The sequence below is a fragment of the Leptodactylus fuscus genome, chromosome 5 (assembly GCF_031893055.1).
Source record: "Leptodactylus fuscus isolate aLepFus1 chromosome 5, aLepFus1.hap2, whole genome shotgun sequence".
NCBI classification, from domain to species: Eukaryota; Metazoa; Chordata; class Amphibia; order Anura; family Leptodactylidae; genus Leptodactylus; species Leptodactylus fuscus.
In genome coordinates this window covers 211,598,968-211,614,528 of record NC_134269.1, presented here as the reverse complement: position 1 = coordinate 211,614,528, position 15,561 = coordinate 211,598,968, and the positions used below count along the sequence as shown (strand labels likewise).

The 15,561-nt window shown below is 45.2% G+C and overlaps 2 protein-coding genes across 3 annotated transcripts in view; both read right to left on the bottom strand.

Annotated features, from left to right (window-relative positions):
- Positions 1-414: 414 nt before the first annotated feature.
- On the bottom strand, positions 415-6,324 carry WEE2 (WEE2 oocyte meiosis inhibiting kinase). Its single transcript, XM_075275248.1, has 11 exons — positions 5,990-6,324; positions 5,696-5,889; positions 4,942-4,999; positions 4,152-4,324; positions 3,906-4,027; positions 3,117-3,263; positions 2,821-2,916; positions 2,643-2,728; positions 1,596-1,766; positions 1,243-1,385; positions 415-584 (listed from the first exon to the last, which is right to left on the bottom strand). Exons 1-11 carry the CDS (start codon positions 6,320-6,322, stop codon positions 434-436), a joined length of 1,674 nt encoding a protein of 557 aa, XP_075131349.1. The 5' UTR covers positions 6,323-6,324; the 3' UTR covers positions 415-433.
- Positions 6,325-11,496: 5,172 nt separating this feature from the next.
- LOC142204037 (E3 ubiquitin/ISG15 ligase TRIM25-like) overlaps positions 11,497-15,561 on the bottom strand; it is a 355,806-nt gene continuing 351,741 nt past the window's right edge. Inside the window, exons 1-2 of one of the 2 annotated variants that reach the window (XM_075275234.1) lie at positions 12,873-14,259; positions 11,497-11,556 (exon numbers count right to left, since the gene is read on the bottom strand). In XM_075275234.1, the coding sequence (XP_075131335.1) occupies positions 11,542-11,556; positions 12,873-14,063 (1,206 nt within the window). In that variant the 5' untranslated portion in view covers positions 14,064-14,259 and the 3' untranslated portion in view covers positions 11,497-11,541. Of the gene's footprint in view, positions 11,557-12,488; positions 14,260-15,561 lie in introns of those variants that run through there. The other variant, XM_075275235.1, reaches the window with a different exon arrangement.

Below are 15,561 nucleotides of genomic sequence, written 5' to 3'. Positions count from 1 at the left end.
AATCACAACCATGGAGTCTAATTCACTCAAACTCCCAGAGGAAGTAACTAGTCAAAGACTCCCAGGAGAATCCATAGAAGTGTAGGGATCCGGGCAAGGGCACCAGCTGCCCAATTCTGACAACCTAGTATAGAGGGTGGTCCCAGCAGAAAAACAATCCCCTACCAGTTAGACTTTAGGTAAACGAGTGTGAAAATTAAAATTTTATTTAAAATTTATACAAAATAATTTAAAAGGTTCAGTTAAAGGTTCAATAGTAAAATATTTTTAAAAAATTCAAGCCACATCTATAGAGCGGTGCACATGATGGAGGAAGCGATGGTGACAGACAGTAGTGACATGGGCAGAGGAGGCCAGAAGGGGGACAAAGGGACAAAGTGAACAGTCCACACAAAGTTCCATAACAGTGCTGGGACTTCTAGTTCTACACCTTTTAGTAGGCGCCACAGTTGAAGCTTAAGGATCGGGTGTTTCTGCCCCCCACTAGTCTCTTCCTGCTTTTGCAGAGCAAGTCTGATTTGGAGGGAAGGTCCATGCACTCGTCCTTTCCAGAATTTTGGGCTTGTTTCGCAGCTTTAAGTTCCCTGCAAAAAAAAAAAAAAAATGAAAAATTTAAAGTTACATCCAAAAGGTAAAGCAACAAGTAGAGACCGCTGCAGCCAGCATCTGGCATACTACACCAAAACTCTGCTCACTGTGGATTGCAGGTCACCGTCCTGCGTCACCTCCGACGCCTGCGCAGTTGGCTCTGCCAGTGAGACACTTTTAGAGCCGACTGCACATGCCGGCCATTTTTGGGAGGCAGCTCTTGCTCTTGTAGTTCAATGCAGGAGCAGCCTCCCAAAAATGGCCGCCGGCCAGCATTCACTCGGCTCTGCTGGTGTCTCACTGGCAGAGCCAACTGCGCAGGCGCCGGAGGTGACGCAGGAGGAAGACGACAGAGAAGGGGAGGATCCAGCCGAAGATAGAGGCGTTGCAGGATCGTGTTCTTGAGCAGCAGTGGGGATGCCCCCATCGCATTTTCAGCGCTGGGGCCCGCCCCCATCGCTGTGAGAACTAATTTGCATACCGGTAAAAACTGATATTTCCAAGGAACGGCGTGGCGGAGATCACATCTAAAGGTAAGAAATGAATAGCCTTTCTAAAGGCTATTCCGACGTCTTATCCACAACAAAAAAGAGGTTTTAATGATAGAATCCCTTTAATAACTATAGAAAATTTTGGGGAAAGGTTACCACCTACCTCTCTAGCATGGCAGTCTTAAATTTTTCTACGTTGAGCTGTTTTTGGAGCTGGGCTGCTTTTCCAAGGGATCGCCTCAGTACGGGGTGCTTCACCAGTGCTGCTGCCGAGGGTCTGGCTGCCGGATCTGGATCAATCAATCGCTGGAGGGGATAGAGAGGGTGTCAAAAATAAGGGATATGTCTAATGCTTATTGCTGGTGCGGGCTAAATGAAGGGGATTACTTGGTGGTCCTGCTGATAGGTCTCAGACCCCACCTTCATCCAAGAAGAACATGGCTAGAAGGGAGTTGCAGTTGGACACCTCTCCGTTCAAGCCTTGTGCTTTGCATAACCTTTAACCAAGTGTCGTACCTTAAGCAGGTCAAGAAAAGCGTGAGACAGAGACTGAGGGATCTCTGGCAGGTTGCCCTTTCTGATGTAGTGCCAGTCATCGTCATTACAGGGAAGGGGGCTGGCTCCAGCTGCCACGGTGATCGTGAGGCCAAGAGCAAAGAGGTCCGCCTTAGGTAGCTGGCTGTAATCCTAAAAGAAAGTAATTACACAAGCGCAGTCTATAGCAAGTCCTCCATCTATAAGCCATTTGTAGGTGTTGTCTGTAAGGGGAAATCCAATCAAAATGTGAAGGGACCGAGCTATGAGACCATGTGATCGATGGATGTAATGTCCTGTGAAATGGAAGTGGTGCTCAGGACACAAGACTGCAAACAGCTGATGCACAGGGGTCTCCGATGTCAGACCCCCCAAGAGTCTTCAATTGTGACCTTTCCCAGGGATAGGTCAATTAGACAGTCCCGGGGGGAAAAAAAACAACAAAAAAAAACCTGATTGTTGTGGATCCCATCTGTATTTAGATCTGTTACATGGATAGCCCTCAGATATTGCCATGTCACAACTCCCTTTAAAAGGGATCCTATCATTGGTTACCCTTTTTTCTGACTAACACATAGGAATAGCCTTAAGAAAAGCTATTCTTCTCCTACCTTTAGAGGTCTTCTCCACACCACCGTTTGGTAGAAAATCGGGTTTACACAGTAATCTGGTGTGAGTGGCCATTTTGTTGTGGCCTGGGCATGAGCTGTCGGCTCTGCCTGAGGACTAGAAGATTTAAAGCCAGGACAGAGGAAGACACAGGGAGAGGGTGTTCCAGAAGAAGATGAAAGCGGCGCTGGAGATCTTTCGCAGCATTGGGGATGCCCCCAGTGCTGCGAGAGAACTTATTTGCATACTGAAGAAAACCCGGATTACTACCGAACGGCGGTGCAGAGAAGACATCAAAGGTAGGAGAATAGCCTCTCTTAAGGCTATTCCTACACGTTAGTCAGAAAAAAAGGGTACCCAATGATAGGATCCCTTTAAGATGGCATCTGCAAAACCCATATTTATTTTTTTTTTACTTGCCTCCTGTAAGATCTCATTGGCCAAGAACCTGCTGTCTCCTTCCTCCACTTGTGGGTTTGCGATAGAAGTGACATGACCAAGGTCACCTGAAACCAAGAGAAGTCCATAAAGGTTCTCCATATACAGTCCAGTCCATTCCTATACCCATGAGGACACCATGTAACATCATAATACACACCAATCTTATACAGGACGCTGGTGGAGGAAATCTCATCTTCTCCATCACTGTCCTCCTGTCCCACTTCAGTCAACCTCCGACAGATGAAGATATTACCTAAGACAAGGACGGCATGTTGTATGTAAAAAGTCGGAGATTTAGGAGCAACTTGTCTTCTATTTTGGGGTGGGCCAAGATTAGTACAACATGGAACTTGGCTGTCATATCAGACGACCCAAGAGGTGCTCTGCTGTTTTTGCATCCAAGCAGCCATGTTTTTCTAATCCTGTACACCACTAATGTAAACTGGTACCCACTTGGCTTGATGTCCATGTGTACCAGGCCCGAGCTGTGTATATACTTCAGCCCCATGGACACTTGTAGAAGAATCTCCTTCAGCTCTTGCTCTCTCACCAGCTGCCCGCTCTTCATGTTCTCCATGATCACATCCTGCAGACTGCCACCTGATACAAGGACATTATATACCAGTATTATAGGGTACGACGATCCGCACAACCCAGGTACAATTATATTACTAGAGATATAAGCAGGTTAGGGCTACTGCCCCTATAAAGGCTGGTAACAGACTACAGAAGAGAAAACTTGACAAAACTACAGGATCAGACTACACAAGACTTGTCTGTAGTCTGTAAACATGGAAACACCAAGACTCCTAACCCAGTTTATTTTAGGTTTTAGAATCAATGAAGCCAAAAGAAAGCGGTTCCACATAAAGATACACCCTTAGGCCCGGCTCACATCTACGTTCAGGTCATTCCATTCCCCTTTCTGCATGAAAAATACGGAGATAAGCCCTGAAGCAGCACTTTTCTCTCCACTTTTTCGTGCGGAAACCACATGGACCCCATTATAGTCTATGGGGTCTGCGGGTTTACTAAGGTATCTGCTTTTTTTATGTGGATTATGTTCCCAAGCAGACCCCTAAACGGAAACCCATGCGCAGATGTAAATCAGGCCTTAGACTAGAATAGAAAGGGTCTAGAAATATTTGGCAGCCCAAAACTCCATAAAGGGGTACGCTATATAGTCACAAGACATCTTTCTCAATGATAAACCCCCATTATTAGGCGTGTCCACGGTCTTACCATTGCAGTATTCGTTCTGTATGACCATGTGGTCGTCTTCAGCCCAAGCAGAGTAATATCGCACAACGTGTGGGTGGAGGCCCAGTACGGCATGAGCATAGACTTCTCTTAATGCCCGCTGCCTGCATACAGAAATAAGCTTCAGTTCTCCATAACAGACTCACAAGTGACTTGTAAGCAGGGCCCCAGAGCCAGCCATACAACAGTGATGTCAGCATTGATAGTTGTGGCTTATACATTACTCACTCGTCCATGGATCCGGCTAGCGGCCTCTTGGACCTCTTTATAGCATAGACACAGCCGTCCAGTCTCTTTACACACTTATAGACTGCTCCAAATTCTCCTGCCCCGATTTTCTCAATCTCGAAGAATTCTGACTTGTATCGGGATACCATGTTCGTCTCGAGGAGCACAAATCTCTGAGGGAGAAGATATTTGGGGAAACTGTCAGGGCTTCAGCACTTCCTCTGGGTACCATTTGTGATAATACATGAGTGTCCTCCAGACTGGTTCCGGCCCTGTATTGTGTGACTTACACAGCACCAGATCCCTCGGAGCTCGGTCTCCTCTCCCAGGTTACTTGTGCTATGGGAATTGGCTGAATACATTATAATAGCAAAGCCAACGTCATAGTTCAGGTTGCTACAGGTGACCACAGCAGAGGAGGGAGGAGACAGAGCGACTCGAAGGACAGGTGCCAATTCCGGACATGTGATTGGATGGGAAACTGAAGTGCGCCACAAATCTCAGGGGAAGAGTTTTACAACCTTCCCCGAGAACCCCTCCAACTCAGATAGGGAAAGCAGTCTTCGTAGGGAAGGGGGTCCTGTGTTCTATCAATTCCAATCACTGAATAATCTGTAAATATCTGTCCGGCGTCAAAAAGGAATTGGAAAGTGTGAAGACCACATAAAATTTAACGCTACATTGCTCAAGTAAATATTCTTATTGGTTTCCCAGTTCTGCCATGGTGGTTGAGAAGGCAAAGTCTCTCCCCTTCCCCCTTTTTTTTTTTTTTTTTTTTTTATAAACAAACCTTAGAAGGAAGTCCTCCAGAAGTTTCCCTCTCCCGATATTTTAATGGTGGATCAGTGCTTGGGGAGAATAAAACGAAACACGTTAATCTTCAATATTTGAAGAAAAAACTTTTTACAGTCACTCAAGAACACCCATTTTCATGCACGAAACCTTCCCGCTGTATAATCCAGTTTACAGAACAATTAAGTTTTCATCAAAGTCAAGACCTGTTTAATATTTAGCATTAATCTATGATCAATGTTGCCAGGTTATCTCAAAGTAAGGATTGTAGTTGCTCCATTTTATAACGGACAGAATCCTCTCCCAGGGCTGTGGGCCATGTAGACTGGCGCGCCATTCACAACATGGTCTTGGGGAAACTTTCGGTCCTCCTGATCACTGGGAAACTTATAACCTATCCATAGAACAGGATAAGTGTCCAGAACTGGATAAACCCTTTAACTGCATCCCAGAGTCACACGACTGACGCCATCTTTAGTCCATTCCATGGGATACATCTCTATGGACTTTCCCATTCTTTTTTCTATACTGCATGGGTATAAGAGGCAAGTTGGCAAACTTAAATACATTTATGAGAACACTACTTCCCATTCTCGAAGATAAGTTAATATAAAGCAGACCACCCTTCGTTATTTGAATAATCGATGACCTTACAGACAGGAAGGGGAGAAATGGGTTAATGTGGTTGCAGGTGAGTTCATTTATACTGAATTTTTGTCCCTCGGCACTACAAGTCAGGAAAGTCTTGTTACCTGCATTGCTCTGCCTTCCTCTTCCCATTTGCATTTAGCTGCATTTGTCGATAGGTTTCAGGGGTAAAAGGGTTAATGTTGACCAGCACAGGGTCTTCTAGATTGCCACCTGCCCCAGCTGCAAACCGTAGTGGCCGCCGCCCCCTACTGGGCACCCGTATACGAGGAGATGGGAGGTTCTTATACAGCAGACTCTACAGGAAAATATAAAAATTAACCATTAGATGTCAGGTCAGCCAAGTGTAAGGCCCAGTTTACATCTGCATTTGGGGTTGAGGAAAAACTACCATATACCTTTGGGGTATACGGAGTATCACAAAGTTTCAGCTTCTTCCATGTACTGTAATGGATGGGGGTCCCAAGACAATCCTCCTCAGCATATAGCTTGGCTGGAGGAGAGCAGTCACTGTCAGGGCTGGCGTCCTGTAATGGGGAGAGACCCCTCGCATCCCTGCGGGGAGTGACCGGGTAAGGACTCTTATGGGTCCTCCATATCAGATGGTGGTCATCAGCTCCTTCTGAACATGGAGACTCTTTCATGTGCTCATTGCTTACACCGTCTTCTTCATCACCACTGGAGAAGTTCAGCTTTTGTACAACTCCAGATTCATGTGACATTGTGCACATCATCAGACCTGAGGGTGACAGCAGTATTAGTGACGTTACGTGCCAGACAAAGAATGGGCAGAACCCCGCGGTGCTAAGACATACATGTATCTAGCAGGTTTATCAGCCTGATGTGATGTCAACATCATAGAGGGTCTAGTTGCACCACATGGACTTTGTTTCCTGGACCAAACATGGTCACCTGTAACAGACCTTACTTACACCTCTGACTCCTAGAGCCAGGACCACAAAATGTAGATAACCCAACATAGGAGTATGAAACTAGAGGCCTAGAGATAACACCACCACAAGCTCAAGAGTTCCCCCCACACACTCTACATGTTCAGCACTTGTGCATAGTATCAATCACCATTGGTCAGAGCCCATACACTCAGTCACCCACATGACGGCTCCTGCTCACCAGCTACTCCCATTCTCCGCTGGCTTAAAAAAAATAACAAATAAGACCCAGGTCCTTGTGCACCCTGGTTATATAATGTGCTGCAGTGACCTCCAAACACCTGTCCATCAATGGCTGCTCCTACTTGTACCCGTGTACCCCTCCCTGTTAACCTCATCCTTGCCGGAGTCCTGCTGCCTATTAAGTAATGAGAAGATCAGGAAGGCCCTATGCACACAGACGTGCGACATCCATTTCATAAATAATGAGAGTGAATAAATGTAGTCACGTGTCCATTGTTTTAAAGAACAGGGAGAAAACCAGACACATTCTATATTTATATGATTTGATGGACACATGGAGCCAGAAATGAATGGGTCTGTGTATAATGGCCATAAAAATGGATTGATGACAGGGTAAGGCCCGGTTCACATCTGTGTTCGGCAAATCTGTTCGAAATCAGTATTTGAAATCTTCGAAAACTGTTTTGCAATGGTCCGGATTAAAACCCATTGACTTCAATGGGTTTTAAAAGTAATCCGCCTGTATCAGTTTGCGCCATTGCCGTCTGGTTTCTGCTTTTTTGTGCGGAGAGAAAAGTAGAACTTGCAGAACTTTGTCTCCGTACTAGAAATAGGGATTCCAGACGGACAGCAACCAATTTTTATTTTTTTTTTACATTGAGGTCTATGGAAAACGGATTACAAACAGTTTAGGGATGGGTTCACACCTACACCTGGTCTCTGCTTTGCAGGTTTCCGTCTCCTGTCCAGTTTCTCGGACAGAAACCGGCAGTCAGTTTTCAAACCCATTCATTTGAATGGATTTGCAAAGTGAGCGCCCCGTGAGCGTCTTCTGCCTCTCTGCGGCAAATCTGGACACAAAGTCGGACATGCAGGTTAAAAGAAAACAGTTTCGCCGCGGAGACCAGAAGACGCTCACGGGTGGACACTGACTGCCGGGTTTCTGTCTCCTGTCCAATTTCTCGGGCAGAAGACAGAAACCCACAAAGCGAAGACCAGGCGCAGGTGTGAACCCGCCCTTACAAACAGATAGCAATCAGTTTGTTTATGTTTTTCCCTCTGCACATGCTCAGAATGAAGACAGGGGAAGGAAAAAAAATGGAATGGTCAAAAACAGAAACAGACGGATTACAAAACTGATACAAACTGACCCAGACGGTCAGTTTTTTTTGAACGGACAGATGCAAAAAGGATGAGGCTAGGTCATCAAAAACAGGCATAGAACGGATATGCTTGGTCCTTTATAAATTGATCCATTCAACCATTTTTTTTACAGCCGAGAAACAGACCCAGTTGTATGAACATGGCCTCAAGCTTGGGTTACTTTGGCTGCGCAACTAAAGATCGCTGTATCACCTTGCAGCTAATAAAACTGGGTGGAGTTGCACTACAACCCCAAGGATGCTGCGACTGAGATATCTAACCACAAAAAGATCCAGGATTGCTTAATTTTTTTACCACTAGATGTCGCAGGCTCAGTACCCTTGGTGCTCCATTCACTTACATTAATAAAGGAGTTGCAGGACCATGTGTCGAATTTTGGTTGCACAACAGAGGACGCAGCCAATGTCACTGTGTGGCCCTAGCCTAAAGGGTGTATTCACACAGTGCAGTTAGCATGTAGTTTTGGTGCCTTTCCTAAATCTTACAGTTGAAACACCTTATAAAAAATATTTTCCTAACATATTTCACCTGTAAACTCAAAAACTGAACAAAAACCTCATCAAAAAACCATACAGCTTTTCAGTTGCAGTTTTTCCGTTGCAGTTTTCACTGGATCCAAATCCACCATGATAATGCACCCTCTGGATTTACTTGCATGTGGGCCTAAACTTTAGTAGTACACTGGTGAATTCCATAGGTGTCCTTGATGTGTCCTATACTGACACCAGTTCTGAGTACTATCATATGATTCTGCTTCAAACCAGGAAAGGATTTTTCAGTTTTTATTGATTTCTGTTGAGAAAAATTACACGATGGCATGGAGAAACAAACAGTGTAAACGTCCACCATGATCATCATGGATTACCACCAAGTTATTTATGAGGCATGCACACATCATATTGTAGTTTTTACTCACTGAGCTACTACCCTAAGGCTCTATTCAGATGGCATACTAATGTTCTGACAGATACTGACTGGAGGGAGCTTTGTGAGGATGCTGTGCTTTGGGTCTCTTCTCCAGGATCCAGGGAGAATCTGGTCCACACCTGACTGCAGGCTGTCTGTGGAATCTCATCCTATGATTTTATGTTTAGTGAACTTGTTCTTGTATGCTTTGAAGGAGGAGTGTTAGGCCTCCGGGCCAGAGCCTCCGCTGCACCACGCGGAGGCTGCCAGCACGTCTGTCTCCTGCACCAGATTGGCGCTTCCAGTCCCTTGTGAAGGAGAGCCAGAACCTCTGCATTAGTCTGCGGGGATTCTGGTCTCCTCCTGGGTCCAGAACTGGCACTTCTGGGGTCAGCGGCGGGACGGAGGCTATTTAGGCCTCATTCTGGCTCCAGCCCGCCGCTGGTTATTCTGTTTCACCTGGTGACAGCTCCCTCCTGCTCTTTTGTCCTGCTCCTGACCCTGAACTTCCCGTGCCTCCTACTGTGTTCCCGTTTTTTGACCTTGGCTTGCCTTCCAGACTACCTCTCTTTGACCTCTCGATTTGGATACTTTCTGACCTCCTGTGGATGACCTCGGCTTGTTTCCTGATTACACCTGCTTGGCTACTCCGCAACCTCTTGTGTATGACCTGGCTCTCCTGACTACAAATCTCCCTTCTGCTACCTCATGACCTCCTGTGTACTGACCCGACTTGATTGACTTCGTCTTGGCTATCCCTGGAACTTGCAAAACCGCCTGTGTACCGACTTGGCCTGTACGACCTTCCTGTGGTCTTCCGCTATCTCATAGCATTCTTCAGAACATCTCTCTTATTGCTGACCAGCTCCTCCCATTTCTTTATTTGCTGAGGTTAGTGTTACTGGGTTTTCGGGGTCCTCTGCTACTTGGGGTGCGCTGATTGTGCAGCGCTCTCTGGGCAGTTGCGGTTCTAAGTCCAACTCCACCATCAAGACCTCTGGGGCCTGGTTCTTCACTGGTTAGGAGAGCATTGTACACTCAGGACAGCTTTGGCCTCGTTGTTTGGGGATTCTGGTTGCCCAGGACTAACTGTCTGTTATTGTCGCATCAGTTTCCTAACAAGGAGAATAGGAACAACATGACTTGCTATCACACTGACTACATGACAGTCCTGGAAGGGTCCTAACCTGAGAACCCCCAGAAGCCCAGCAGAGGAATGCTGAAGTGCTACTACAGTAACCCACGCCTTCAAGACTGGCCATGCCACTGTGAATGCAGGTTCAGTGAGGAAACAGACATTCCCAGGCCCCATCTCCGGTGAGTTCCAGTATAGACGGCAAGCCCAGTTACCAGTGGAAAACACCTCTTTCCATCAGATATGATGGCCCTAGCAAAAGATACTCCCACAGAAGAAGAGGTGAACCCAGTATCTCCATTTTGCGTTTCTCCCTCCATCTTTTACCCAATACATTGCTTTATACAGCTAAAACTCTCAACTCATTGTTTCCAGCTGGTTGTCTAAGTTACAGACCTGCTCACAGGTCTGAATGATGATTCCTGGTTGTCTATGTTCTCTTCTATCACTCTCACTGTAAATAGCTTTTAGTTCTTAAGCACTAATAAGGGCTAGATAAATTTCTTTAGTACCCTGTTTCCCCGAAAATAAGTCATCCCCCGAAAGTAAGACATAGCAGAGGTTTTGTTGAATTGTCTAATATAAGGCACCCCCGAAAGTAAGACACCCCCCAATAATAATAATCCTTCTGTGCAAAGATTGTATGAAGAAAAACACTGTGCGCAATGTTCCGTGTGCACAGGTATGCCGGCTGCTGACGCTGCTGCGATACGTTGTATCTAGAGATGAGCGAGTACTGTTCGGATCAGCCGATCCGAACAGCACGCACGCATTGAAATGAATGGACGTAGCCAGCACGCGGGGGGTTAAGCGGCCGGCGTCAAAGCGGAAGTACCAGGTGCTTCCATTCATTTCAATGCGTGCGTGCTGATCCGAACAGTACTCGCTCATCTCTAGTTGTATCCAGTGTTCCTGCTGCTGTAGGATGAGCTGGGAGATGCCCGTGGACATACACTAAGCATCGTATGCAGCGGGGGGTCCACTCTCCCAGCTCATCCCACAGCAGCAGGAACAGTGGATACAACATACGGTATCACAGCAGCGGCAGCAATGTTTTTCTTCATACAGTCTTTGCGCAGCAAGTACATCTCAGTGTAACGCAGTGGTGACAGCAGCACACAAAAATAAAATAAGACACCCCCTGAAAATAAGACATAGCATATCTTTAGGACCAAAATTTAATATAAGGCACTGTCTTATTTTCGGGGAAACACGGTAGTATTATCTGTGTCTGTAAATCCAGAGATAACCGTGCAATTTACTACTAGCAGGAGCTCCGTGCTGGAATTAGCTGAAAACCAGAAAGTGGAGAGGAGAGGAGACAGGATGGCAGCTGACATCTTGAGATGAGAAAACGGCTGTAAGGGCCGGCAATACCTTTGCACTAAAATTCTAAATGTAAAATGAAGAAACTTTCCAAATAGTCTTTAATAACATTTCTTACCAGTCCGTTGTTGTAAAGTCTGTGTAACTATTTCACATAGCTAACTGTTCTGCTGTTTTTGACATAGATAGGACAGGTTTCAGTCTGGAGAGTAGTAAAGCATCCAAGTTTTCAGTAAGGGCAGATCACACAGGCTCAACTGAATAACAGTGTAAATAAGAAGTTCTCTTACGCCTTTCTTTCCTATAGACAAAAATAGAAGTCTCCCTCAGAATCATAGTAGTGGGCTGGGACAAATGCAAATTATTTACAGAAGGAACCCAAATTAATGATCTATCCTAAAGATTTTCCCTAAAAATATTGAATATTGCGGTAAAATCATGACATTTAAATAGACCCTAAGAGGAGTAGTTAGGGAAACTCTATTTTCGAATACCTCGCTCCCATATGAATGAATGGAAGTGGTCGAACAGCAAGGGGTGAAGCGCCGGCCACTTCCATTCATTCCTATGGAGCGAGGTATTCAAAACTAGAGTTTCGAATGCTATTCGCTCATCTCTAGTTAACAGTTGTTAGCAGGCACAATCCAACTGTGGACAACACCAATGGTAAATACAGTCATGGGATTACAACAGTGTGTGGGAATTTCACAGGTGCACCGGTGGTAATCAATAATCCTACCAGTGACAGGAGAGCCGCAATTTAGCGATACCCTCATTCCATGATTCCCAGACTTTCTGGCTATCCAGTCTGCTTCCCACTCATGGTATTTTAGTGTTGCTAAAATCTCTCTTATATTGTTATATGGCTCTTTCAAAGGCAAAAATTAAAAAAGTTACAGGGTTTGGAAGATGGGGAATCAAAAACGAAAAGTTTTCACAACACATTTTCTCTATGCTCAGTGAGCACAGGCGGGCAGTAGTGACTCTCCTCCACTTTATACAGTAATGGGTTAATAACCAATATCTTTGGAGGTCTTGGGCGGAATCATGGTTAAGAGAGTTATCCAAACCATAGAATAGATCATCATTATCATATTGATGGGGCCAATTGATCTAATGTTATATTAAATGTTATATTTAAAAAAAAGAAAATGTGAATTATTTGGAAAATTGGATACGACGAACCGCGAGCAAAATCTACATAATAATACCAAGTCTCACCGATACTGATTTTTATTTTATTATTTTCAAATAACCATCACATACACATAATGCAGCATGAAGGGGCTCGGTGAAGGTGGCAGTGAAGGTGTGTAAGTGTCTGATGGGGTCACACAGCTCATAAAAGAACAACTGCCCGGCCTCATAATCCAGACAGATCCTGAATCTATCACTGGAGATATTGTAAGGTAATCGAATAACTTCACTGCCACCCCTCACTGAATACTGACTATTATTCCTCCTTAAACTCCAGGATTTGTTATTATTTCCAATGTACGATTGTCGCCCCCTCCTGCCTAAACTGGGATAAGACATCCCCACCATCCAACCTCCTGATCTACTGCCCTCCACATCCCAGTAATGTCGTCCTGAGATAAATCCCCTCCTGCTTATCACCTGATTATACTGGAATCTCTCAGCTGTTTCTGGACGATTCTGGCTCTCTTGTGTCCATGTTGCAGTTTTCAGGTCGTCTGATATATGGAGATTATTAGCGGCCGTGTTTACATCCAGTAATATGTCTGTAGGGGCCGCCACATAGATCCCGCTCCTTATATCTGATATTATGTCATATAATGTGTGTAATGTGTCTGAGATCACAGCCACATCCCGATCATCTACATCATGGCGCTGTCTATCATGTCCCCCTGTGTCCTCATCACCTCCCTCCTCCTCAGGATCACACAAGTCACCTGTGTCTGGATCCTGTAAGACAGTCAGTGGATCAGTCCTGTTACACAGCTCCTCAATGTGCCGCATCTTCATGGACAGCTCGGCCTTCTTTATTTCCAGCTTCTGGATCAGATCAGACAGTGACAATGACCGCTGCTCCTCCTGCCTGGAGATCTCACTCAGGACCTTCTTCTCCAGGTCGTCCAGTCGTCTCCTGAGGTCTGTAAACAGGGCAGTGACTCTTTCGGCTTCTCGAGATGCTTTTTCTTGAGATTTTATCCAGCAATCCTCCAGTCTCTGGACTCTTTCCTCAGTCTCCTCTCTTTTTCTGGTCAGTTTCTGGAGAACATTTCTTAGTTTCTCCTTCTTCTTCTCAGAGGCCTCATCCAGTTTCTCCACCCGATGCCCTCGATGTTCTCCAGCCAAACTACAGGACACACAGATGTTAGCAGCGTCCTCAGTACAGTAATATTCCAGGACCTTCTTATGGACAGAACATTTCCTCTTCTCCAGGATAGCGCTGGGATCACATAAGACGTGTTCTGGTGATTTGCTGTGAACTTTCAGATGTTTATCACACAGAGAAGCTTCACAGAGTAGACAGGACTTCACAGCAGGTACAGGAGAATCCACACAGTAAGTGCAGCAGATCCCAGTGATCTCCTGACCTGACACAGTGTGCAAATAATTCCTTACAATGTTATGCAGAGCAAAGTCCCTCATCAGTACAGGCCGCTCCAAAAATTGTAACCTACATTCAGGACAGGAATAAACTCCAGACTGGTCCTGTGTATCCAGGAACTGATCAATACAGACCTGGCAGAAGTTGTGTCCACATCTCAGCATTACAGGATCTGTATAAGTGTCCAGACAGATGGAGCAGTCCAGCTCGTCTTTCAGATTAGCAGACGCCATGGCTGACACAGGAAGAAAAAGAATAAACTGAAAGCGTCTGACTCAAAATATCCAGGGGGTGGGTTTCACTCCTTATGTAGATGAAGGGGTTGGTCACTTGAGTAGATAGGATCCTTTTGTTCTTCTGTTGGGTGTGACCTTGTTTTACCAGCTCTGAATGCCCCCCAGTCCTGTTGTTATAGCTAGTCAGCAATTTTGTTTGTTGCTCATCTATTTGCATATTCTGCCCAGCAACAGTGAAGTATTAGGGAGGAGGAGCTGTGCAAGACTGCAGTTGTAGCACCGTGACCTGCTTACCCTCATTTCCTTTTTTAGTTGTGCAATCCCAAGGAAGCCATGCCGGAATAAATGGCCGAAACGCACTGAGATATTTTTGCGAGTCTGAACATTACTAATGCAAGAAAGAAAGAAAGAAATGCCGTTACCTTATGCTGGGAGCAAGTCTATGTAATAAAGCAATGATATTATATTATACAGGGGAACAAGTGCAAAATGTTTGCACAACCTTGTCTGGCACAGGAGGCAGCAGTGACTATGAGCCGTGCATAGCAGCTGTTTATAAGCGTTTCTCTTCATGCTTACCCCTTGTTCACATCTGCGTTGGTATTCCATCCAGGGGAACCCCCCCCCCCCCCCGAACGGTATACCAAACGCAATTGCAAATGCTGTGCAGTAAAAGCACACGGACCCCATAGACTATAATGGGGTCCATGTACTTGGCGCGTGCTGCCCGCGCAAATCATGGTGGCAGGAAAGTAGATTGTGAACTACTTTCCTGTCCACATGATCCCTGTGGAGATCTGGCGGCAAGCACACAGACCCCACTATAGTCTATGGGGATCCGTGTGCTTTTACCATCCACCTTCCCACCTAACATTCTATTCCTGTGCCTCTTTTTGTATAAATATGGATCCTTCAGAAATTGTATTTAAACTATGGCTGAGGTAGAGGCCTAGAGCCTAGAAAGCTTGCAATCTGTCATCATTTTTAGTTAGCCATTAAAAAAGGTATCAACAACTGAAGACTCTCAATTTTTTATATTTCCTATCCAATAGCTAACACGGTACAAAGATACAAAGGTACAAAGTGATCAGTCTTAGCATACAGAAATACAGACAAAACTAGAGAGAGAACCTCATATATATATATATATATATATATATATATATATATATATATATATACAACATGAAATACATATAGATCAATCAGTAAGACATTAACCCTGTCAAATCGATAAGACACTATGATTTTGTGAGAATACACAATTACAGTTCTATTATATCTAGTATGGCTGACACCCATTTCTGCTGGGTGTCAGCTATACTATAGAGCCGGGACTCGGCGCTAACTGCAGGAGAAGAAGATAACGCCAATACCGACATATGAACCCCTTAGATGCCATTAGGTGAGTAACACAGTTTTTTCAGTCAGTCACTGCTGGGTCCACTGTTTTATGTGGTGTTCCCCAGGATTCAGTGCTGGTCCCCTGTTATAT

Coding starts and splice junctions, on each gene's coding strand:
- WEE2 (XM_075275248.1), bottom strand. CDS start 6,322: ATGTGCACAATGTCACATGAATCTGGAGTTGTACAAAAGCTGAACTTC. Junction 3,264..3,905: donor ACAGAACGAATACTGCAATG/GTAAGACCGTGG, acceptor TCCTTGTATCAG/GTGGCAGTCTGCAGGATGTG. Junction 585..1,242: donor AAGACTGCCATGCTAGAGAG/GTAGGTGGTAAC, acceptor TTTTTTTTGCAG/GGAACTTAAAGCTGCGAAAC.